Raw genomic sequence first — 25,951 nt, forward strand, 5'->3', positions numbered from 1 at the left:
ATTTATAGAAAACTTGTTTTTGGTGGGGCAGCACTAAGTGGGAGACTGGTTGGCCACTGTGTAAACAGAATGCTGGACTAGGTGGACCCTTGGTCTGATCCAGCATGGCTGTTCCAATGCCTTCATGTCTGCAGCAAATCAGTGGAGGGATGTTCCACTGTATTGTGAAATTCAGTTTCTAATGCAGTTTTTTTCCATGGGCTCTTCCAGATGGAGGGCTTCTAACACCACCAGTCACTGGACTTCTGGTGTAAAGCACAAGCGAAATTTCTGTGTACTGCCCACACTCTTGGGGGAAATTGCCACTACATGCCCCAACATTCTGTCCATACCAATAAGCAGGGATGTAGCCGAAGCTCTTCCCTCCCTTTTCTGCTCCCTCCCACCACATCCTTTGTGCCAAGATGGTTTGTTTTTGCTTGTTTCTTCTTCTCCAGAATTGCGCAGTTTTAAAAAATCAAGAAATCAATAAAAAATACCTTTAAACAATTAACTAGAATATAAAAGACGCTTATTTAATAAAAAATAACCTGGGACATACTAGTTATATCTAGCGTTAATTTTAAGATATGTTTGACCTATTGGATAATACAGTGAACAAGTCTACACTGATTTTGTTGTTGTTCTTTCTGGCAGTAGTATTTGAAACGATTGCCTCCAGTGCTTCTTGATAGGCCTGCATGGATGGGTGGGATAGGAGGGGGTGAAGGATCTCTCAACAAGAGGTTTATGAGTTCTTCTCCGAGCCTCTTATTTGGAGTCTTCTAGAGTTCTTGTTGGATCTCCTTTGACAACTCTGTCTGGGCGTTTTCTGGACTGCTAGCATTGCCTGCTATTCCTGGTTATTTTGTGAATAACCAGGAGTACCTCCAGTATCAGTGTGCACAGTTACTGGGGAACATGGGCGGGAGGGTGCTGTTATAGCCATGTCCTGCTTGTGGGTTCCCAGTCGACAACTGGTTGGCCACTGTGTGAACAGAATGCTGGACTAGATGGACCCTTGGTCTGATCCAGGATGACCCTTCTTATATTCTTATGGTGATATATTTTATTGTAGTATGGATTGGTTTTATTGTATTATGTTATGATTTTATTTTGTGAGCCAGTTTGGGATTTTAAAAAAAATGCAGTGCAGTATATATTTTTTCTAAAATAAATGAATAAAATAAACATGCTTCACCTATGGGTTATTCAAGTGTTCTATTCTGAATAATCATTGAACTGTTGATGTTTTGCTAAACAGAAGTGCTGCCTATGTGGGATTCAGAAGACAAAAGTGCTGTGGCATCTTCAAAGCATGAATTTCATGGGTAGTGCTCCATCTTGTGGGTTGTTAACAGTGCAATCCTATGCATGTCTACTCAGAAGTGAGCCTTACTGTGTTGCAATGGGACTTACTCCCAGTCCTATACAGATTTAAGCTGTAGCTAGACGTGAGGCAGCAGTCCTGACTATGTAGTGGGACAGGGAGGGTTCTTCACACCTCTTTTGTTCTTTAAATGGGACTCCCATATCTCTCACTTTCAGTGTGACTCAGGTTGGGGTGAGGGGGTTGCATACAATATGCAGCCACGTAGGGGAATCATTAGAGCATAATGTGTCAAATCTTTCATTGCTCTAAATATGGGGTGAAATCCATTGGTGCCCATCTGTGAACTGGACAGTCACCACTGGCAGAACGGATTCCCCTTCACCCCTATAGCCCCCACAAGTATCTCAAATCTGCTTTGGAGGGCTGGGAGACTCTCCAGAGCAGATTTGGGGACATGCAACGGTGGGGGTGCAGGGGGAGAAGAGGGAGGGAAGTACCATTGTGCGAGTAGAAGTCCACTTACGCAATGTTGGATGTTGGATGTTGCCCAAATATATTGATGTAATTAGTTTTCTTCCTGAAATTGTCCTTTTGAAGTATAGTACTTTCCAGAGATGGTTTCATCTGATGAAGTGCATTGTAGTCCACAAAAGATTAGGACAGAATAAATTTGTTCGTCTTTAAGGCGCCACAAGGCTCTTCCTTATTTTTGCCACAACAGATTAACATGACTACCCCTCTGGAAATTGTTTCCAGAGATGGAAGGTCAAGAGACTTTCAAATAGTCAAAGTTCTGATTTGGGCAAACCTTAGGAAAGTGTTTCATTAAGTCTGGAATCCTGTGGACACTTGCATGGGCATAAGCCCCAATGAATACACTGGAACTTATTTCTGAGTAAACATGCATAGGATTGCGGATATACACTGATGTGGAAGAGGTCGTGTGGAACTGGTTTGCATTGTTCATGCAGTGTTCTTTTTCTGGGCACCTGCAGTTTGTGTCAACCAACTTCATGGCTTGTGACAAGAATCGGAAAGCTTTTCCCTCTGCCCAAATGCAGAGGAAATTGCTTTCAGTGAAGGTGATGAGATCTTTTCAAAGCCCCCAGAAGTTCCATGGGTAAGCCATTTTTGGGAAGAAAGTGTTTAATGTCTAGAAAGCTCTGTCTACTATTAACTGAAACTAGAGTTCTGGTTGGAGTGTCTGCTGCGCTGATCAGTGACCTCAGAGTTGCTGCCAGTCTCTGAAAAAAAAAATGACATCAACATCACTACTATGTACTCTGCATTCTTTAACAAGTGCTGTTTTGAAATGGGCTATATTCCAACATTCATTTTGAAATAACTAATGATGTAACAGGGGCTTCCTTAGCTTATTTGCTGTAACAGTGGTGATTTACTTTTTCATGGAAAATTCATATATTCATTTTTAAAATCCTTTCTAGGTAAAAGCAAGCGTACTCAACCTCACTGGTCTCCACCCCAAGGAACAACCCGACCCAAACTCTGCTTGTACAACAGTCTAACTCGCAATAAGGTAAATCTTTGCATTTGTTAATAACAAGCTCTCCCAACTGTTCTGGCCCCTCCAATTCTCTAGGCTTGGAAATAATTTTGAGACAGTGGTACCTGGAAAAGTCCTCTTTGTTATCTTTCTTTTGTGTAGTGAGTAGCATCGCTCTGATTAAAAATAAAAGCACCACACAGTTGCCATGGTGCTGTTCTCATGAAACCTGGCCTGTACATACTTGGCTTCTTGTAACTGCTGTCTTCTTTTCCTCCCAAGGATGTGTTTCAGCCCCAGAATGGCAACAGGGTGAAGTGGTATTGCTGTGGTCCAACAGTGTATGATGCCTCCCACATGGGACATGCAAGGTATAGTGTGGTGTGTGGCATCTGAATAGTAAGTGGCTTTAGTAGTTGAAGAGCAAAGCCAAAAATGAATTTATGTCAGATTTATATTGATATCTCTGTTAAACCTCTCAAGAACCCAAAGTGTAAGAAGAAGTATTCTTTTCCAGTAGGGTGAGGGATATTGGAACCACTTAATGCTGTACTGTGAATTGGAGAGCGGCTATTTTGTGTGTCCAGTGTGCAATCAGCATTATTGAATGCATCTTACACAAGCAGGATATTGGGCTGTAGCTAGTGGACATGAAGCTCTTCAATGATGATGTTATTTTTCTAACTTTGAGTATGCTAAACTGAGTCAATGCTGTGTTGCATAGTGTCTTTAAATTGGTAGTATCTTAGGGCACAACTAGGCATTATAGAAGACATTTATGAGCAGGATCTATCCCATTATACACATGTAGCAGTTGTGTGAGTACTATATATGTATAAGGCACCCCCTGATCAGGACCATGGTCCTGGGTTTGGGGGATTTTAGCTCATTTCTCCTGTGCCATTTCCCCCATTAAAATGGCCTCTGAAGCTACTATTTGACGTATGGTGGAAAATGCTGAGGGACCCATAGGCTGTATCCAGTGTTAGTCTAACATAAGTCTCATTCATTTCAGTGGGTCTGCTCTAAGTATGACTAACACTGGTTGCATCCCAGTATGGTCTAAACCTCCCCTTCCCCAATGCAGCAGTCCTGATTTAATCCCCTGCAGCTCCCATAATAATTAACCCCCAGAGATCCTGATCCTGCATCTCTTTGATCACATCTAGTTTGGTCCTTTCCAGTTAGAGGTTCCTCATATAAACCTCATGTATTTTTACCATTTTATGATACACAGTATTTTATTTTAAAAAATGGATTACTTACAGGTTAAGAAATATGGTCAGACTCATTACACTAGCTGGGTTTTCAGTCTGATGTGGGTAGCCAGGAACCTTTGTGCCTCTTATCTTGGATGTTTAAAACCACTATGCAACCTTTTCAGATAATGACATGGCTTTGACATAATATAAAAAGAACCTCCTAATGATTTGTTTGAAGTTATCTTTGTGGGTAACAAGATAATTGAGGGTTAAAGGTTGCTCATAATGTGCCTGTCATACAGTTCACAGGCTTTGGGTTGCCTTCCCCTGACACATATTCATTTTGTGTGGAGTGAAAAACTGATTCAGGGTGTAATCCTATGGGTTGTGCCCTTGGTGCTTGTAAACCCCCAAACCTGGAGGCTTACAAGCATGATATGCAGGGCTTTTTTGCCCATCTAACGAATGTGTTTTGGAGGGGGAGGGAAGGAGGTGGGAGAGGCCTAAGAATAGCTCCTAGCGTGGCCTCTCCAGTCTCCTCCTCTCCCCATCTACCAGAACGCCCCCTTTTGCCCCTCTCCGAGTTTGTGTTCCAACCTTGGAGAGGCAGCCAAAGCAGTTCTTTCCATGCTGGCTGCGAGGGGGAGGGGGGTCGGAGCTCTGATTCTCAGCTCCAAGGTGGGAGTGCTGTCTCTGATGTTGGAGGTGGGAACCCAAAATATCCTGTGGCCCTTCAGACACTGTATAGGGGCCATAGGATTGCTCCCTCCTACCAGGAAAACCCTTCACCTATGAGTTTTCTAGAGTCAAAATATATTACACTGTATGCTTCATGAACATATGTAGTGCTTGTAAGTGCACTTGAAGTTTCTGCTATCCAAAACTAACTTGCCTTTGAATTATTTTAGATCATATATTTCATTCGATATCCTGAGGAGAGTTTTGAAAGACTATTTCAAATACGAAGTCTTCTACTGTATGAATATTACAAATATAGATGACAAGGTAAGTTTAAAATGCTGTAAATTGATTAACTTCTTGAATGAGTTGTATTTTAAAATGTTCCACCGATAAGAAAGGCTGTCTCATCAGGTTAATTAGTTCTTAATTTATATAGCACAGTCAATGTACATGGCTGCTTTACAGAGTAACATAAACAGAAAGACAGATCTCTGCCCCAAGAAGCTTACAATCTCATTTTCCAAAGAAGCCAACATGGGAGATAATGGTGGGAGGGGAGAAAAACAGGGGCAAGAGAACCAGAAGAATATGAACAGATGTGGTTACATGGACTTCAACTTACTTTCAGTTCTTGTATCTTTTTGAACTTAGAGATTTTTTTCAAGATTAACAGTACTGATTTTCATCTTCAAATTATAAATGTGTGTTTCTCAAAAAATAATAATGGTCTACTTTGTATTGTAGATCATAAAAAGAGCAAGGCAAAATTATCTCTTTGAACAATACACAGAGAAGAAGCCATCAGCAGCACAGCTACTGGAAGATGTCCATACTGCCTCTGAGGTAAACTCATTGCCTGCTCTCATTCCTACTTCTGGACTTATGCAGCGAGGAGGTCACTATCCTAGGTGTCTTCTTGCCTTGACTCCCTTTACAAATTGTAGGGTCAGAATAGGAATCCTCATTAGCTAGCTGCTTATCCCACCTCATTCCATTTTTCTTCTTCCTGCCCTCTCTTCAGTCTCTCTCCTGCCATAGGGCACACTCAAGCCCTTTGACAGGAGCTGCCACTGTCAGACCTTAACAGGGCTGAAATCATCAGAGAATTATGAGGCTGTTAAGACTTGCTTGTTCCCAGATGTGCCACTGCTGGAGGCAACAAAAATCTTGCATACTATAAGAAGATAAGAAAAACCTGCTGTATCATACTAAAGGCCTGTCTAGTCAACCATTCTGTTCCCACAGTGGCCAGCTAGACACCCACAGGAAGCCCATAAACAAGGCATGAGGGCAATAGCACCATCTGGCTCGTGTTCCTGGCAACTGGTATACATAAGCATACTGCCTCTGATACTGGCGGTAGCATATAACCATCAAGACTAGTAGTCATTGCTAGCCCTATCCTTTGTGACTTTGTCTAGTCCCCTTTGAAGCCATCCAAGTTGGTCTCCATCGTACGTCTTGTAGCAAATTCCACTTTATGCACTTTAGCTATGTACCGTGTGAAGAAGCACTTCCTTTTCTCTGTCCTGAATTTCCCACCATTCGCTTTCATTGGATGACCCCAGGTTCTAATATTATATGAGAAGGAGAAAAATGTCTCCCTATCCCCTTTCTCCAAACTAAGCATAACTTCATACACCTCTATCATGTCCCTCCCTTATTCCGCTTTCTTCTGACCTAAAAAGCCCCAAACCTTGTAACCTTTCCTCATAGGGGAGTTGCTTCAGCCCCTTGATCATTTTGGTTGCTCGTTTCTGCACCTTTTCCAGCTCTACAATATCCTATTTGAGGATGTGTATAATGATTACTGGCTCCACCATCTGGGCTTCCTCCCCTTGCCAGAGTTAACCTCAGTTCCTTGGCATTCCCTGAATTCACATCATAATCCTCCCACGGAGCTGGACATCTGTGTAGTGCCTGCCAATAGCTCATAAACCTGTTTGGAGAGAGCTTCCACTGTCCAAGATGTAGGGCTTTAGTGCCCTTTGCCTGTCACATTTCCTGAGTCCCCTGTTTGCTGCTAGCTTCCCCCTATTGGCAGTTGAACATAAATCTTCTGCTGCCTTCTGTTACCCTGATAATTGCCAACAAAACTCCGAATTCTCCTGAAAAATTCATTTTTGGAATTTAATTGGATAAATAAAGATGTACGAATTCTGGGAGAAGGACTGTGAATTTTTCCTGGTGTAGGATTTGTTGTGTTTGTTTAGAAAGGAAATGTGGGAGTGTTTGGAAGGGAAATATCCCTGTCTATAATATCCAGTGCATTGGATCCTAGAGTTTTCTTCCGCTGGTGGTAGCATCCCCTGAGTGGAGTTTATTATTGTTTCTTTCTTTATTTTAAAAATGTATAAGCTGCGCCTTCATCCAGAAATGGATTCTAGGGAGATATACATAAAAATGCTACCACTGCCAGGAAAGGGAGGTGATTTTTACAATTTCCCCCTCCTGCTGGAGCTACCAGTGCCACCTCCCAACCCACCAGAACAGATTTTCAGAAGGAATAAGGGCAACAGAGGAAGGAGGGAATCAACAAAAATGGGCTCCTCCTCCCCTCTTCCACTAGCAGAATTCCTTCACTGGATCAGAAGCCTTCTGCAGAGGAGAGGAGCCCTTCCATTTGCAAGAAGCAAATGGAACCTCACTGAGAATGCCCACTGAAAATTCAAAATGCTCTACCTAGAACATGAGTGCTTTTAATTTAATTTAATTTAATTTTTAATGTTAATTTAAAAACCTACCCCCTAGACCCTTGGTACTGGGAATTTTGCCATAAATGAAAAGTACGAGGCTTTTAAGGAATATTTGATTAGATGGCTGTCATTTTATGTGGCGATGCTGGCTTGTTACCTTGTCAAAACTTTCATGTGGTTATATATATATATATATATATATATATATATTAAATTCACGTTTCTTATATCAGCCCTTTTCGGTTAAACTACAAGAAGCCACTGACCCTGATAAGAAGCAGATGCTAGAAAGGATTCAGAATGCAGTGAAGGCTGCTGTGGAACCTCTAAAAAATGCACTGCAAAAGAAATTCTCAGAAGGGGAAATCAACAGACATGCCGAGGTTTGTGCTGCATGGATTTCAGTTTGTAGACTTGATGCTATTTTCTGAAATACATTATTTACTAAAAATAACATGGCTGAGAGAACTGAGATACCTCCACAAGTCAAAACCAATGTCTTTGAGATCCACTTTATCTTTTAGGGGGAGATTTCATCACACTATGTTCACCTTTAGGGTCACCCTTATTTTCTTGAAGCTACTTAAATCTATGAAATTGGGAGGGTTGTATCTAATGGTGTCCATCTGCCAGCAGAATGGACACTGCTGGTGGAACTGATTTCTCTTCTTCCCATATGCCTCCCAGATTTGCTCCAGAGGGTTGGGGGACCCTTCAGAGCAGATTTGGGGCACACATGGGGGAGTGCGGGGGGAGGAGAGGACGTCCCATTGTGTAGGTGAATGCTTGTATAATGTTGCATGAAGTCCATAATTACTTATATATATGTTAGTGCTCAGGGCCTAGACCCAAAGGGCCACTTGCAGTCTTCCACACACTCATGGGATCTTTTCAGCCACACCCTTCTTACTTCAGCCACTGGTTCCCCTTCAAATTATCCCCAAATTCAATGGACCCATGGAAGTGACTTTCCGTGAAGTGCAAGGGGCTGTTGCTAGAAGAAAAACTTAGCTTTGCGTGTGTGCCAAGTGTCTGTGAATCCTGGCCCAGATAAATTGATATCATGGATTTCTTCAAATGCAATCTAGACTTGATCATGAAGAATTATGCACTGTGACAGACAATTATGTGTTATGTTATTTATTCTCCAGGTATTGTTGCAAGAAGCAAAAGATATACTCTCCGAGTGGCTGGACACTAAGTTGGGCAGTCAGGTGACTGACAACTCTATATTTTCCAAGCTTCCCAAATTCTGGGAAGAGGAATATCATAAAGATATGGCAGCTCTCAATGTAAGTAGGCATGTTGGTTCAGCAAAATGTGAAAACACAGGGAAACTTAGTATAGTTTGTGCCTACCTGTTATAGATTTACTTGCCTTGGAAGGCCTTTAAAATGTCATATGAAGCTAGTTCAGGGCTTCAAGCCATGGTTTTACTAAAACATCTTGACACATAATGATTCAGCGTCTATTAAGACTGACACTTTCTGTTGGCAATCTGACTAGTTCTCTCCCTATCACTGTGTTTCAAGATGCTTAAATAGTGGGAAGTTGCTATTCTTACCTTGAAAATCGGAAGTACGGCAATACACACATCAAGTTCCCTTTCATCAAGAGCTCAAGCAATGATGGCTCCCATTCTAACGGACCCTGATGGGCTCAGTGGTGGCTCCCATTATAATTAAAGATTACATTCCACCTTTAGCTCCTGGAAACTGCTAATACACTCTTGATTTCATTAATTAGAGCCAATGTTGGGCTTCTGGGTTCAATTTTTGCCTGCCTCTTTATGTTCTCTTCAGCAAGTTCCAGTTAGTTTTTCTCCAAGCTTACTTGTTAATATGAAAACAGAGGATCGTAACTGTGGGGAAAAAAGATGTTGTGAGAGACCGTCACAACAGGTGTTATGGAGTAGAACATATCTATAGTTTGTTTATTTCTAGGTATTACCTCCAGATGTCTTAACTCGTGTTAGTGAATATGTACCAGAAATTGTGGACTTTGTTCTAAGGATTGTAGATAATGGATATGGGTGAGTATAAAATGGCCTTAATTTTCCTTTGATTTATGTAGTCGCTGATTCCTTACTTAGCAGGGAGTCCCAGTTCTCACTGGTGTGTGCGTGTGGGGTGGGGTGGGGGGGAGCTGGGTAGGTGGTCTATGCCAGCTGCCATTCTGAGGGCTGTATTGGGTGTCTGCCGAGGTGCCCAGCAGACACACTCATTCACACACTCAGGCATGCACACGTACACACACTCATTCATGTTGCCCTCCCCACACACAGACGCACACACCCAGACACTCTTCGCCCCTGTCTCAGATAGGGCTTTCTCTGAGGAGAGATCAGAGATAAGGGAAGGGTTTCCCTAGATAGTGCTAGTGCTGGCAAGGGAAACTGAAGGTTTTCCCTTGCTAGCAGTAACAAAGGAAACTCTGTGCAGGGTCCCTATGGCTCCGCGGGCTGCCCTGGGGGTGGCCAACAACAGCATGTGCCTGATTAGTTGTTCACCCCTGTACTAGACACTCAGCATGGGAAACAGTGACAGAACCTGGTCTTTATATGCCAGTAGTATATATGTAGTAACATTTTTGAGACTCTGTTTTAATGCTACTCAACCTCTTGGTAAAATTGTGTGTCTGTCTTCCAGTTATGTGTCCAATGGATCCGTCTATTTTGATACAATGAAATTTGATGCATCTGAGAAACACTCCTATGCTAAGTTAGTTCCTGAAGCTGTAGGAGATCAGAAAGCACTTCAGGAGGGTGAAGGTAATTTAACCATCCATCAGGGATTTTCCAGTGAACTTACAAAGACAATTTAGAAAAGCTTTCTGAGTGTTCCAAATGTTTTCCCTCTTGTTCTTCACAGGTGACCTCAGTATCTCAGCAGATCGTTTAAGTGAAAAGCATTCTCCAAATGACTTTGCTTTGTGGAAATCCTCCAAACCAGGAGAGCCTTCCTGGGATTCTCCTTGGGGGAAAGTAAGGACAATGGCTTTGATTGAACAATCCAGTGATGTGAAGACAATTTTGCTCCCCGGAGGGAGGGGGGAGTTGATTTTCTACTTCATTTGCAGTCATGTGCATCCCCTGAGAAGCCAATCTAGTGTCCCCAACCTTCTGGAAACAGTTTTTAGGAGGCAGGGTGGGCTGCAGACTCAGAATGGGGAAATCTATGCCAACCTACACACAAGCAAAAGTACTTTCTCCTTGTGCAGCAGGATCTTTCGATCAAAGCCTCTATTACGGTGCACTTTATTCGTGTATGTATGATTCATATAGACTTAGCAGTAAACACATTTCATAACAAATGGTCCAGTCTAAAGACGGTTCCTGCCATTACCTTTTAAAGTCGTGGGAACGCAAGTCATATCTTAAGATGCAGGCTAGCATCACACGCATGGCCTGCCAGAGCATCGTTGCTTGGGGCCTCCCTGATTCTCAGTTATGCAGTGCACCTAATCCAGTCATTGACACAGATTAGATTCTCAGATTTAAATAATCTTTGACAAAGATTGCTATTATTTCCTTGTAGAAATTGTCACTGGAATATGTTTTCTTGGTCTGTTTTTTGTTCTGTGACCCAGTAATTTTTATAGTCAGGGCTTTTTTGTTGTTGTTAAATAGCCACACTTTTTCTGCTTGGTTTCAGATAAGCCTTGCCTGAGTGGCTCTGTTAATTCTCGCTTCTAGCAGTGTTTCATAATTGTGCCCTCCTCATACTGACAAAGAGACTGTCTTAAAATGCGGCATCTATACCAAAACATATTACAGCTGAGGGTTTACCCAGTGCTAAGTAACGCCTCCATCTTGTATTTACTTTAATTGCTCAGATATATCTGAGTACATAGCATGGTTTCAGTTAAAATGTTTTAAAATATTTCACTCACTCACTCTCACATGCACACACATACGCATGCACATGGTTTTATCAAGAGCCTCTGGATAAATTTGGCCATTTTTAGGAGCCCATTTTCTTGGGGAGATAAACCCTGTGATATGGAAACCTAAGAGAGAATGTAATAGATTACTTTGAAAGTAATACAAAAAAAATTATTTTTACAAACTTAATTTCCTGTAGTGATGATTTTCTAAAAATCTGTACTATCCTGTTTGGCACTTTCAAAATTTTGTCATGAATGTTGTCATTTGTTGATATTCCTTCAGTCACTTGAGGGTGTTGCTTTTAATTAAATATGTTTTGAGCAGTCTTGATCCTGTCAAGCCAGGCTATGGAGAGTTAAGTCTTGCACCCAGTCTGAAATATTCCCAACAACAGAGGACAGTATCCTATGCTGCCCATGTGACAGCGGGACCTGCCACCAGAGCAACAGGAAGTGAGTGGTTCCTGAAACAATGGGAAATTAGTGGAAACACTTCTTTCTGGAACGGGGCAGATTAGCAAAGGTCTCAGAAAGGAGTTCTGCTGAACTGTCCTGTTCTGGAAATGAGTGTTTCTGCTCATTTCCAGGGTTGCTTTAGGAAGCACTAGTTCCTGTTGCACTAGTGGTGGGTCCTACTGGCGCAACAGAACTAGTGGAGGTGCAACAACAGTATAGGATACTGCCCAGAGCATGCAGATTTAAGTTCAGGCAATAAGATAGAAATTCTGCTTTCAAGAATGTACCTCTGCTATTAAAACCTATTCAAGTTCATAGCAAATGTTAACCTAGATTATTAAATAGTGGAGAACATTAATTAACATCATTGATAATCTATCTCATTTCTAAATAGGGCCGTCCGGGATGGCATATTGAATGTTCTGCAATGGCTGGATCCGTTTTCGGAGAGTCTATGGACATTCATGGAGGAGGCTTTGATCTTCGGTTCCCTCACCATGACAATGAGTTGGCACAGTCTGAGGTAGAGGATACCATGTTCTAATTCTTACCATGTAATTCCAACCAGAGAGTTGTCCAGTTCTCTTGGCTGTGAGTTGCAGAAATGTCTCTAACATTTAAAAGAGGAGAGAAGAATTAATTTAATTAAGTAGTTCAACACATTGGCTTTTAAAGGAGAAACTGTCACTAAATGTACAAATCCTCAGACTGAAAATAAAAGCAATTCTGTTGTTGCTGCCACTTAACTTTAAGCAATTTTACAGCAGATTTTATCTTAATCTATTTTTGATTACTAACACTAAGGCTTTTTAAGGCCATGTGTTTCTATTTTATTTTTCATTTAAAATTGTGAGAAAACAGAAGGAGGTGAGCATCCAAATTAGATCACAAAGAAGAGAAAAAATTCTCAGGATGCAAGATAGAATTTATAAGAAGCCATAAATTCTGTCTTGCATCCTGAGAACTGTTTCTCCTCTTTGTGATTTTCATTTAAAATTGTGACACAATTCACACCAAAACATGGTTTGCACTAACCATAGTTTAGACCCTTTACATGCAAGTAGGAACTCTAGTTTAGAACCATGATTTGAGCTTCCAAACGCACATGCAAACCATAGTTTAGAACTGCTTTCTGCTTTTGTTTCCGTTTGCTTAGCACTCCTATTTCTCTGGTACAGGGATCTCTGGAGGCAAAGCAATGGCCATAACTATGGTTTGTCAGTTCAGACATCACAACAAATGCAAACTGAAGTGCAAACTCACTTCAAACCCTTGTCTCTGATTCTGATTTGCTGGTTGATTGCAAGCTATGGTTTGTCAATTCAGGCATCATGTCAAACCTGAGTTAGGCTTCCTTAACTGTGCCTGTCGGAATGGTTTGGAAGTAATGGCCAAACATGTTTTGGCATTGGGCCTGAGCCTAGCACTCACACCCCTACACACTGATTCCCTCCCTAGTTTGTTTGACTGACAGGTCCAAGTCCTGGCCTTGCACTCTTCCTCCCTGTTTGTACATTCCTCATTCCCTTCCTAGTTCAGGGAAAGTACTGTTTGCAATTGCATACAAAGCAGCAAACTGTGGGTTGGGTCCAGGATCTGCCTTCAACAAGAGGCAGGAATCTTCTGTGAGAGGTAGGGTTCCGCTCACAGAAAGTCCCTTCTCCCAATTTTTGGGGATCCTCCAACCCACCCACACCGCAGCTTATTCAATTCATCAGGGTCTCCTGACTCACTGTGTAGCATTTTCAGGAGGCTGGATATTGGAAGTAGGGAGCAGAGAAGTTCACTTCCATCAGCGCAGTCAGTCCAGTGTAAATCTGGATCCAGTCCTACAGTTTGTTTGTGCTTTCTATCTAAAACTGAATTAGAAAACACGGATTGAAATGAGTGTCTGATTCTGGTTTCAAGCGTAAATCATAGTGTATCATTTGAATCAGCATTCATGTACTAAGACGACAGGCTTAAATGGGTATAGAAAGTTTGCCATTCCACTAATCTTTAGGAAATGTCTGAATCAGAAAATAGTCTGAGAGTTACTTATATTCCATATCAAGAAGCTTACAGCCTCCCAGGCATTCTCAGTAATATAGCTGTAATGTAGACAGTGGTTTCCCTCAAAGATTTGACTTGAAAATGCTTAGTTTTAGCGGTAAAAGGAATGCATTTAGAAATTTCTCAGGGCCCATTTGGTAATACTTTCCCACTTGAGTGGGCCTGATCTCTTCTTGTGTTCCTCTTACTACATCTCTGGACCAAGGGATCCCATGCTTATTGGGATGGGAAGTCTCAGCTGGCTTTGGATCCTGCTTTCAATTAAACACAAAATTTTTAAATTGGGCATTCACTTCTGTGTATGATGGGGTGGCGTGAGGGAAGGAAGCATGAAACGCCTGAGACTTGTTCCAGGTCTCACCTACATAGAGGTGAGAAAGTGAATCAGTATCCCTCAATTTAGGTTATCATATTGTCCGAAGTGCTTCTCACTTGCAAACAGCATCTCCTCCCTTCATGCATACAGTGTTGCCACCGCCTCCTATGAAGAGAATAAGGAAACCCTTTGTTTTGGGAAGGTGGGCAGGGAAAATGAGAGCTTGGTGTGTATTTTGGAGCTTCTATACCTGCCTATGATAATCTAATCAGGGTGGTTATGTTTAAGCTGGTTTTCTAACTTGAATGGTGTATTCTTGTGGCTCACTGAAAGTTGTGTCCACGTAATAAAGTTGAATTTACTTAGCATAAACTCTCATTCTTTTACCCAGTGGTGTTGAACCTCAGGCCCACATGCCAAATCCAGCCTGCCTAGGGTCCCAGTCCAGATTTCCTGGGTTCCCCAGATGACAACGCCCTCTTCCTGCTCCCTTTCCTTGGACTGCTGATCGGTTGGCAGCTTCCTGGATTTGCATAGTTTTTCCCCCCACTCTAAAAGGTTGAAATGCCTCTGCTAAGGCTTAGTTGCTGGCAGTAAAAGCTTTAAGCTAAAATATGCTGGTATTTTGGTCCTGCCCCTTTTGCCTTCAGCACCATCCACCACTGGAATGTGGGCCCCCAGAGCTTCTTGGGAGTGGAGTTTGGCCCTTGGGCTGAAAGAGGTTCAGCAGCCCTGCTTTTAACCGCCAAGGATAAGAAAAGCATTGCTGCCATTTAGAGTGCTGATTCCCAGATGGCATGTTGGGCTGCACTCATCTGCCATGAAGTGAGCAGCTGATGTGTGCCTTGAAAAATGAAGCCGGGGTGTTAGATTCATCCACCACTTCATGCTTCCCAGGTCTATGCAGCATGGATCTATACTCTACACACACCCTTACCCAAGCATGGTCCTATCCCTGAGTTTGCCTTGACAGAATGAGCAAGTGGAAGGGTCAGATGCAGAAGCCTGACTAACTGGGCTGTTCTGAAGTTGCAAGGAGGGTGTCAGGACATTGTTTCCCATGGGAGCTGCTTGAGAAAACATGTTTCTAGCGTCTTAATTGTTGAGGAAGCGAGTGAAGCGTGTCTCCAATTTTCATCCAGAAAAAAAGTTCACCTGGAATCCAGACTTTGGGAAATACTAATTTAGGGGCCCGTAATCCCAATTTGCGTAATGGTAGACATCTCTTCCTACTATGCTAGGGATCAGGTTTCTCTGTTCAAAAGTTAAGAGAGGTGGTGATGGGGGAATAGAAGTTGCTTCTCTCTCTTCATATTGCTGCAGTCTATTGAGTATTCATATTATAACTGACTTGGTTCGTTCCCATGTATCTTGTAGGCATACTTCGACAATGATCACTGGGTTCGCTATTTCCTGCATGCTGGGCACTTGACAATTGCTGGTTGTAAAATGTCAAAATCTTTGAAAAACTTTATTACGATAAAAGATGCACTTAAAAAACATACAGGTAAGACCTTTATTTTATTTGGAAAGAAGCAGTGTCAAATATTTTAAAAATATTTCATTTTTAAAAAATGGGCAGAAGAAGTTACAATTGATTTTCTTCACATCTAAAAAACTGAGGAGTTTGCAGTTAAGATTATTTATTTTATTTTGTAATTGGCATTGTGGGTTTTGCAGCACTCGTATATTGTGCTGCACATTTCCATTTTTTTTTTTTTTTAACTCTCAACAGCTCGGCAATTACGGTTGGCATTTCTTATGCACTCTTGGAAGGATACACTGGATTATTCAAACAACACCATGGAGTCTGCTATTCAGTATGAGAAATTCATGAATGTAAGTTAACTTCCCCTCCTCATGTTTTTTCGCTGAACAGATATTGGGACATAATGCTGGTAAACTACCAGGTATTCTTTTCTGCTGGCTATATATGTATTCTACATATGAAATTGGTTGCATACATAATATTTCAACATTAAACACTTTTTTGTTTTGTTTTTAAATTTGCGTCATGGTGGAAAATACATAATTTCAAAAACAAAAGGTTGGACTGCTATATCTACTGCTATCAGTCCACTGTATTCTAGTCTAGTGCACAATATTTTAGATCTTACCATAGAATACCTGGATTTGAAATCCAGCCTAACTAGACTCAGCACTGCAAATAAGATTTTAGGGAATGAGCCGTCTTCCCCCCGCCCCATTTCCTGGCTGGAAAGGAGACAGCCTAACATGTGGATGCCTCTTTTTTCTTTCCCCAGATCTTCTTTTCAGTCTCTGGTAGCCCTGAGAAGTCATGTGACAGACTGTTCTTTCCTTTACATGCAATGGTTGTGGCACAGAATGTTAAGTCAGGCCTACACAGCTTGTCCCACTAAGCCAAAGAGAGCCCACTAGCCATGTATGGTAGTCAACCAGGGGCCCAGTTGGCTTACTGCCTGCCTGGAACTGCAAACATGTGGAGTTGTCAAGCATTTGGCAGACCTAAATGCATGGCTGATAGGTCACAAACAGTGGAGGCCAGTTGTTCCTATTTCAGTGGGGTGATGAATCTGCTCTTGGTTTTAGTCAGAACTCTAAAGGAGTTATCCAAAGTACTGAACTCTGTCCCCCAAATGGGTTCAGCACCTTGAATAGCTCCTTTATAGTTCTGGCTGAAAATCAGGGCAGATTCACCTCCCCACTGAAATAGGAGCCACCAGCCTCCACTGGTCAGAAATTATGTAGGGCCATAGTAAAGGCAGAGGAACACCAGCACATTTGAATACACCATGTCAATGATATGTAATAGTAACATAATATTTTTGAAGCAACAAAGAATAACGCTATCAGCTGATTGAAATGAACAAAAGAAAGAACTCTGTTAACACACCCTTATCACCCTGCCTTTATCAGGCAAAGTTCCTAGTACAGATTGAAAACTTGTCGCTCTAAGATTAGTTCAGATTAGTATCTTCCTTGCCCTAATGTATCATCGTGAGAAGAGGCTTTCCTCAAAGTGCTAGCTTTAGAAGCCTAACCAGAATGCAATAGGTCCCCTAACTTGCTTTCTTAGTGCATCATTCATATTAGCAATTCCTTTCCTCAGGCTATGTAAAAAAAATTGCTTTTCAGAGACTTGGAGGTACAGCAGCAGAGTCAGCATTACCTGCAGTACACTTTTGGGCCTTGCTATTGCCTCTGGTCCAAACAATGTTGCATCCTTTTGTAGCTTTTCAAGCAATGGGGTGGGAAACAGACTTGGAAACAAATGTGACCAGTGCAACTGCAAGGGATGTGATATCAAAGGTTGCTTCCAATGTGGTTTGGACAATTTCGCCACTCCACTGATTTGCAGGGGATGAGAGAACATTAGAAAACCAGAGCTGGGCTTCCCCATTCCCCTCCTTCCAACAGTTTATATAGATCAAGGTACAAATGCCGGCCCATGACAAGTGCCACAGTACCAGTAAAAGGGAAGGCACTCCTGTTATTCAACATAAATAACCTTTACCCTGTCATGAACAGCTTTCCATTTATCACACTAATCCCTGAAGAAATGTGAAGAGATTAGTCATCGAGGTGCTATACCAATAGCAGAGATTGTTGAAAAAGACACCCTGTCTTTGGGGTGTGAAATACTAGTATCTAGTAACACCTTACAAATAATTTGTTTAAGGAGATTTTTTAAAAATTGGGTTGGCTCCAGAGTGCCCCATGCACAGAAGGGCCTAAGATCCAGTGGAGGCTCCTGCCGGCAGAATGGGTGAGGTGATTTTCGATGACTTCCCCCTTCCCCTGTGCCTCCTCTCCCACTGTTCTGGACAGCGCCCCAACCCTCCAGAGCAAGCTCTCAGGAGATACAGGGGAAAGGAGGAATTGGCGAAAATTGGCTCCCCCTTTCCTCCAGTAGGAGTGTCCTGTGAGCATAATTCCACTGAGAGGAACTCTGGATCCAACCCGTTGACATTTTCACAATTCCCAAAGGAGAAGGTAAAGAGAATAAGAACAATAATATAAGAGAGGGTTTACAGGTTTCCAAAATACAAACAAATATAGATACACTTTTAGGGACTTACATTAATAACATTTGTAATTAATAATTACATTTCATAATAATTTTATGAAAGTTCATAAACATTGCCATTGTATATAGCAGGGGTGGGAAACCTGCAGTCGAGCTCCCATCACCCCTAACTATTGGCCATGCTGGCTGGAGCTAATGGGAATTGGTGTCCAGCAATATCTGGAGGGCCACAGGTTCCCCACCTCTGCTACATAGGAAAGAAGGATGTATAACAGAAGTCTCCATTCACAAACACAGTCAATGAATACATTTTAACTTGAAACTTATCTGGCTTACCTGAGCCTTTTGACAACTTTATTTGATGTGTTAAGCTTTCCCAAAAACATTGATCCCAAATACATGAATCTAATATACGTAGGTGGACCTACAGCTTTCCATTACTATACAGTTTCTGTATGACCAGCAGTAATTAGTGATGATATGAAGTTCTTTGTGTAATAAATTGTTCATCTCATCAGGAAAAATAGCTCAAAAGATATTTCAGGGCCAGGGTTAACAGCTTGACCTGTTGTTTTACTAATCTCTTGTTAGAACTGGCTCCCAAGTCAAGGCCTTTCAGATAATGTTTAAATGGCCTTCCCAAACCTGACACCCTCCAGATGTGTTTGACTGCAACTCCCATCACCCCAGTGGCCATGATGGCTGTGGGTGATGGGAGTTGTAGCCCAACACATCTGGAGGGCACCAGTTTGGGGAAGTCTGTTTAAAAAGCTTCCTTGTTCAGCCACCAACTTGCTCATTCCCCCATTTGCTCAAAACAACTCAATCTGTATCAAGCTGGGTTGGTGCAATAAGTTCAATATATCCTGTATTTGCCCAGGGTTGTCATTTTTAATCTAGAAATAGTCCATAGCAAACCCATCAATAGGCAGATGTTAAATAAAAGGTTTGTGTCTTGGAAAGATGAACCTAAAGGTTATAGTTCAGACTGCAGTGCACAATTCAAATGGGCAAGGGTGGGGTGGGGAGGTAGAATATATAACAGTTGCAGATCATAATTTTCCTATTTTATTTTTGAAACTTGCAAGAAAGACTTGATTTGGTTAACTGCAAACATCAGTAGCATTTTTGTTAAGGTCTTGTATCGTGTTATGCTAAATCACTGCTTAGACAAAAAGCCACTTGAATGCTGGTAATAAACACACTTTTCTTAGCAGATAGTGGGTAGATCCTGTTCTTAGTTGAAAGCGAGTCTGATATGAGTACTGAATTAGCTAACTGGTCAGTATACTTTGCTACAGGAAGACTTCAGATTGTGGGCTCTCTCCCTCCCCCTTATAGGAGTTCTTTTTAAATGTGAAGGACATCCTTCGGGCTCCTGCTGATGTGACAGGCCAGTTTGAAAAATGGGAAAACCAGGAAATAGAGCTGAATAAAAGGTGAGTGAGAAAGCAGTTTTGTTTGTTTTCCCCCTTTCTTCATGAATAGACACTTGTATATTCATGGCAATGGATCCCATTTTTCAAACTGGCATTTCCCTTTGGTGCAAACATGTTCCTGATGGTGTTGTATTTCTACAACACTTTCCCCTTGAATCTCAATTACTTGCTAATTCATATAACAAACAGGCGGCTGATGCAAGGCATTTTCATGTGCTTTCTGACCATTTTCACTCTTCTGTGTAGGTGGGGCTTGACACTGGTTTATTCTCCAGTTTATTTTTACTTGCCCTACATCCTCAAATTTTCTGCTATATTATTTAGTCATTTTATTTCTTACAAAATTGATGTCCTGTTTTTCTTCCCCTGTTGATATCCAAAATGTCAAATAATAGTTCACAATGAACTAAAAAGACAGAAAAATATAAAGCAACCCCCATACATAAGATCCATAAATGGAACAAATATATCAGGTTTGATATCTTGTCAGAAGGCTTTAAAGAGAGTGATATAACCTGAGTAAGCAAGATTGTCTCTGGCCTTTCAATTTGAATGCCAACTTCAAACATCTTGTGTTCAATCCTCTGAAATGGTAAACTCTACGAGAATCAAAGGAAGGATACCCATAGAAGTGTTGAGGGACTAGGAGGGACTATGACAGGGGTGGGGAATCTGGGGCCTTACAACTTCCATCATCCCTGACTATTGGCCATGTTGACTTCATAGTTTATCAAGTTATCTTGTTTTCACTAACCATAGTTAAGATTAACCATGATTTACAGTTCAGACACCACACTAAACTGCTGTTAATTTAAAGGAGACACCTCCAATCTCCTTGTGGCTATGCTGTGGGAGGGGAGCATGTGGGCCCAAGGCTCACTGCAACTTGTTCTCCTAATGCTAAACCATGGGGTGAAATCCAACATACGTCCTATTTAGAGTAGACCCATTGCAATGAATGGGACTTAAGTTAGTCATGATTAACTTAAGCCCCATTCATTGCAATGGGTCTACTCTAAATAGGACGTATGTTGGATTTCACCCCATGGTTTAGCATTAAGTCTGAACTGTTTAAGTCTTCCAGAATGTTTTGTAATTCACTTGAGGAGTCAGAAGAGTGCTACATTCACAGGTTTGGTCAGGACTGCAAAACTGCTCTCACCTTTCCTTGTAGAATGTTATCTAAAATGTTTTTCAGTACCTTCAATGCCAATTATCTTGATTTTTTTTACAGACTTTCTTTTCTTGTGCTTTCCTATTCTGATAACATTTTCCTCCCTTTTTCTGTTTGATTCATGCTTTACTCCCTAATGCTTTTCATATCTCTTATCCTTCTGTTGTTTAACAAGTTGTTCCTGGATTGTTTTCTTCTCCCTCCAAAGCTGGTTTCAGGATTTGTAACTTTTCTCAGCATAGACCATGAAAAACCAGAGAAATTAAACCTGCAGCCCTTGTATGCTGAAGTCTAGTAAGAAATCATGCTCTTTGTACAAATAAGGGATTCAAATTGAAACAAACAAGCTGTTGCTGTTATTATAAAGCCTTTCTGTACCATTTGATAGAGAAGACCACCCACTCTGTTTCTCCGTTGGGCAAAAAACAGTAACACAAAAGCAATTATGTGGAGAACCAAGGTGGATGGAAGTTATTTGAATTACAAGGGAGAGCTCTACTAGGGTATTGACTTCTTGAATGCCTAGCTGTTGCGAAAAGATTCCTATTCTTTCACATAAATATAAGCAAATTTAAACAGCAAGATAAACTTCTGGTGTGGTAGTTTTTTGCATAGATGCTGAGTCTTTTGCTCTTTACCATAGATTCTTTCTTTGCCTCGCACCCTTCTAAAAGAGATGTCCTGAGCTGGCTAAACCAAAGGATGGCAACTTTTACTGGTATAGTATTACCAGTGTTGCTTTAATTCTAGCTGGGAACTGTATAAAACTATTAATACAATGAAACACCAGTGTCATGACCCCGGAGTCCAGTGGTGCCGCCAGAGAAGGCATGGGCCTGAGCACCACCATGGAACCAGAGATCCCTGAGCCCAGCCCAGATTGCAGGAGCCAGCAAGGGACCAGCATACTCACCGCCAAGGGCCTCACAATCCATGGAGCCAGTGTGCTAGTGCATGCAGTGCACCCGGCATGAGCTCTTTGAGAGACAAAGGAATGCTAGGCTCCATGCCAGAGGTCTACTGTTTAAGGCCCTCCACATTTCAAGGAGGGGGCAGAGTCTGGGGAGGAGTTCTGAATGTCAAGGGATAAAAAGCTTCAGCCTGGTTCCAGAGGTTTCTTTGGTGCTGTGAGGTCTGGACTGCCTGTCTGCTGTTGCCCCACCATGCCTCAGAGGCTCCTCGGAACCAGAACAGGACACCCTGACTTGAAGAACCTGAGAGGAGCAACTTGGAAGCAAAAAAGAACACTGGAAAGAAAAGGAGACAATTTATTCAGTGTTCCTGTTTCTCCTTTGCTTTCCCCCTGCCCTCAGAGCACAATGACTCCCTTTACAGTTAAATAAGATGCAGTTCAGCTTTCCATTCCCATAATTTTTATGCTCAGCTATGCATTGCTGAGATCCTTTTATTTGATGGTGCCAGGGATTAAATTTAGACCTTTTATGCACAAAGTAGGGGTGGTAACCTTTTTTCTCTCAAGGGCCACATTCTCTTGTGGGCAATCTGTCATTGGCTGTATGTTGGCAGTGAGTGGGACCGAAGCCAGCAGTGGACAGGGCAAGAGCCAAAAGTGGGTGGATCAGCCCTTTTCTCATTCTGTCATCTTCTTTTCTCTCTCTTACTTCTGATGCTGTGGGCTGCTTGGGAAGGGAGAGAATACTTAACTGAGGGCTTTTCAAATTAGGCTGAGGGCTACATGGAATTAAGCTGAGGGCCACAGGTTGCTCACCTCTGCTGTAAAGTCTGCCTTGAATCATTGAGCCATGGCACTTAAGTGCTTTTTTCATTTATTAAAAACAAAAGTAAGATTTCCAGTGTGAGGGCTAATAAACTGAAACTCAATCCAGACAAGACGGAGGTACTGTTAGTGGGTGGTTCGTTTGCCCGGCTAGGTGATATTCAACCTGTTCTGGAGGAGGTTGCACTCCCCCTAAAGGATCAGGTTCGTAGTTTGGGGGTGCTGTTGGATCCAGAACTGTCACTTGAGGCACAGGTGAACTCAGTGGCATGGAGCACTTTTTATCAGCTTAGGCTGGTATACCAACTACGCCCTTATCTGGACAGAGATAGCCTTGCTACAGTTATCCATGCTCTGATAACTTCTCATCTGGATTACTGCAATGCGTTATACGTGGGGCTGCCTTTGAAAACGGTCTGGAAACTTCAGCTGGTCCAAAATAGGGCAGCAAGATTGTTAACAGGGACTGCCCTGCGAGCTCATATTACGCCAGTACTTTTCCAGCTGCACTGGCTGCCAGTCCATTTCCGGGCCCGATTCAAAGTGCTGGTGTTAACATTCAAAGCCCTTAACGGCTTGGGGCCAGGTTACCTGAAGGATCACCTCCTCCCATATGTGCCTGCCCGGACCTTAAGATCATCATCAGCGGCCCTTCTCCGTGAGCCCCTGCCAAAGGAAGTGAGGCGGGTGGCTACTAGGAGGAGGGCTTTTTCTTCTGTGGCACCCCGGCTCTGGAATGAGCTCCCTAGTGAGGTTCGCCTGGCGCCTACATTGTATTCCTTTCGGCACCAGGTGAAGACCTTTTTATTTTCCCAGGCATTTTAGCATTTCAGCCTTCTAAATTTTTATCTTTGCTGTTTTAAATCTGTATTTTAAACTTCTGCACTGCTGCTAAATTTTATTGTGGTTGTATTGTTATATTGTGGTTTTAATGTTCTGTATATTTTAAATTGTTTTATCGTGTGTTGTTTGGATTTAATTTTTGTGAACTGCCCAGAGAGCTTCGGCTATTGGGCGGTATAGAAATGAAATGAAATAAATAAATAAAATAAAATGCTTTCACAGCTTTAGAATGCCTCTGCCAGTATACTTTTCTTTCTACTTCATGTTCAGCAGCAGGAATTGCTACGGCAGATCATTATGAGTATGAGCAACACTTTGGTGTGTGGGTGTGGTGACCACTAAAACTTTAGACCAAGTGCCTATGTTCTGCCCGGTCTGTTATATCTAATGTTCTGTTATTGGCAGACTGATCTTGTACATACATCATGAATGTTTTTGCTAGACAAATGGAATGTATTTATTATATACTGAAACACATAATTATATTTTTGCTTAATAAGAGTGTTCTTATATTAAAATAGAATATGAATTACAAGATGGGATCAATGCTTTCTCAAGTTCAGGAGCCCAGGATGAGTGTGTGGTTGGGTCTCTCTCTCTCAGTGCTGGTCCTTTCACTTTTGACCTTAGCAAACAAAATGTAAGAACCAAAAGAAAGAGCCTTAATGCCTCATAGCAAAGGCCTGTTTCCCACAGTGGTGAACCAGATGACTCTTAGCAAGACAGGAGGGGCAATACCCACTCCCACTGTTTTTCCCAGGTGACAGGTATTCAGAGGCTATGGACACCATGTGTAGTAGCCATTGATAACTCTTTCCTCCTTTCAATGCCCATCACATCATCTGTTAGTAGCGAATTCCATCATTTAATTATGCACCGTGTAAAAAAGTACTTCCTTTTGTCTGTCCTGAATCTCCCACCATTCAGCTTCACTGGATAGATCCCAGATATAGATAGATCTGGATAGATATAGATCTATCTATACTGGATAGATCCCAGTATCACGTAGTACTGGATAGTACTACGTGAGAGGGAGAAAAACTTATTTCTATCCATGTTCTCCACACCGTGCATAATTTTATACAGCACTGTCTTGCCCTCCTTTACTTGCCTTTTTTTTTTAAAAGAAAAACTAAATCACCCCAAATGTTGCAACCTTTCCTCATAGGGGAGTTGCTCCAGCACCCTGATCATTTTGGTTGCCCTTTTCTGCACCTTTTTCAGCTCTACCATATCCATTTTGAGGTGTAGCGATCTGAACTGTACGCAGTATTCCAAGCATGGTCGCATATCAAAACATTATGATATTAGCAGTTTTACGATTCCCAACATGGAATTTACCTTTCTTAAAGCAGCAGCACACTGTGTAGGCACTTTTATTGAACTATCCACTATAACGCAAAGATCCCTTTCTTGATTTGTCACTGCTAGCTCAGACCTCATCAATTATATGTGAAGTTAGGAATTTTTTTTGCCCCAATGTGCATCACCTTACACTTGCTTACCTTGACCTGGTTCACATGTAACAACAACCCAGAGTACAGGTTGAGTATGAGTTGAATCATGGGTTGTTGAATTTTGGGTTGTCATTATGTGCAAACCCTGCACTGTGGTTTAACTATGGGTTGTTAACCATAAACAATGCAGAGTTTATAATCTAACAACAAACCATGGGTTCTCTTCCTGGGTTGTTTATGGTTAATCATTCACACAACATGACAACCCAGAGTATGGGTTGTTACTGAATCGTGGGTTGTTGTTGAATCATGGATTGTTGTGTTGTGTGAACCCAGCCACGCTAACAAACCATGGTTTATTAATCATGAACAACCCATGAGGAGAACCAATGATCCGTTGTTGGGTTGTGAACTCTAGACTGTTCGTGGCTTGTTAGAGCAGCTGGGTTCACACAATACAACAACCCATAATTCAACAATAACCGATACTCAACCCTTACTCTGGGTTACTGTTACATGTAAACCAGGCCATTGAACAACGTTTTCCATTTTAATGCCCATTCACCTAGTTTAGTGAGATTCTTTTGGAAGATGCTTCTAGCTTCCTTTTCTTCATGGAAGACCCAAATAGGTGTTTGACTCAAATGGTTTAGGGATGGCATAAATAACAGTTTTTTCCTCTTTCCTTTTTTTCTTGGCTAGTTTTTATGACAAGATGGTAGCAGTCCATGAAGCGTTGTGTGACAACATCGATACGCGCACAGTGTTGGAAGAGGTGCGGTCGCTAGTCAGTCAATGTAATTCCTACATTGCTGCAAAGAAGACAGCCAGGCAGATGCCAAATAGAATGCTGCTAGAAAATATAAGCATTTATCTTACACAGATGTTCAAGGTATGGGATTTTGATCAAAGCTTTCGAAGAGTTGCATGTGTCATTTTCTGCTGTTTTCTGGAAACGGACATGGCCCTTCAGGATTCTCTAGTGCTGCTATGCAGATATAATGAAATTGTTGTAGTACCCTGTGCTTCTAGGAAACCATGCTCTACTTGCTCTCCCCAGTAATTTCTGACAATAACTCTGGCCCATCGCAGACACTAGCCTTACCTATGAAAGTTCAGTAGTAAAGATTCTTGTGGGTCTAAGTACTCACTGACGAGGGTCTGAGCTGTAGCACTTCAGCTTCTGC

General features: G+C 41.9%; 2 protein-coding genes across 3 annotated transcripts in view; one reads left to right on the forward strand and one right to left on the reverse strand.

Moving 5' to 3' along the window:
• The window catches only part of CARS1 (cysteinyl-tRNA synthetase 1), a 61,221-nt gene that overhangs the window by 18,487 nt on the left and 16,783 nt on the right, over positions 1 to 25,951 (forward strand). For both annotated transcript variants that reach the window (XM_084855526.1, XM_084855533.1), the window contains 14 exons: positions 2,758 to 2,849; positions 3,099 to 3,187; positions 4,927 to 5,023; positions 5,444 to 5,542; positions 7,629 to 7,778; positions 8,547 to 8,687; positions 9,339 to 9,427; positions 10,044 to 10,165; positions 10,266 to 10,378; positions 12,131 to 12,259; positions 15,482 to 15,611; positions 15,840 to 15,943; positions 19,455 to 19,552; positions 25,467 to 25,656. In XM_084855526.1, the coding sequence (XP_084711652.1) occupies positions 2,758 to 2,849; positions 3,099 to 3,187; positions 4,927 to 5,023; positions 5,444 to 5,542; positions 7,629 to 7,778; positions 8,547 to 8,687; positions 9,339 to 9,427; positions 10,044 to 10,165; positions 10,266 to 10,378; positions 12,131 to 12,259; positions 15,482 to 15,611; positions 15,840 to 15,943; positions 19,455 to 19,552; positions 25,467 to 25,656 (1,643 nt within the window). The remainder of the gene's footprint in view (positions 1 to 2,757; positions 2,850 to 3,098; positions 3,188 to 4,926; positions 5,024 to 5,443; positions 5,543 to 7,628; positions 7,779 to 8,546; positions 8,688 to 9,338; positions 9,428 to 10,043; positions 10,166 to 10,265; positions 10,379 to 12,130; positions 12,260 to 15,481; positions 15,612 to 15,839; positions 15,944 to 19,454; positions 19,553 to 25,466; positions 25,657 to 25,951) is intronic.
• LOC146357787 (uncharacterized) lies at positions 1,244 to 21,714 on the reverse strand. Its single transcript, XM_084855545.1, has 4 exons — positions 21,640 to 21,714; positions 13,470 to 13,595; positions 12,288 to 12,346; positions 1,244 to 2,556 (listed from the first exon to the last, which is right to left on the reverse strand). Exons 1-4 carry the CDS (start codon positions 21,659 to 21,661, stop codon positions 2,386 to 2,388), a joined length of 378 nt encoding a protein of 125 aa, XP_084711671.1. The 5' UTR covers positions 21,662 to 21,714; the 3' UTR covers positions 1,244 to 2,385.

This window comes from Heloderma suspectum, chromosome 1 (assembly GCF_057233095.1).
Source record: "Heloderma suspectum isolate Gila_16-S chromosome 1, 16-S_ref, whole genome shotgun sequence".
NCBI classification, from domain to species: domain Eukaryota; kingdom Metazoa; phylum Chordata; class Lepidosauria; order Squamata; family Helodermatidae; genus Heloderma; species Heloderma suspectum.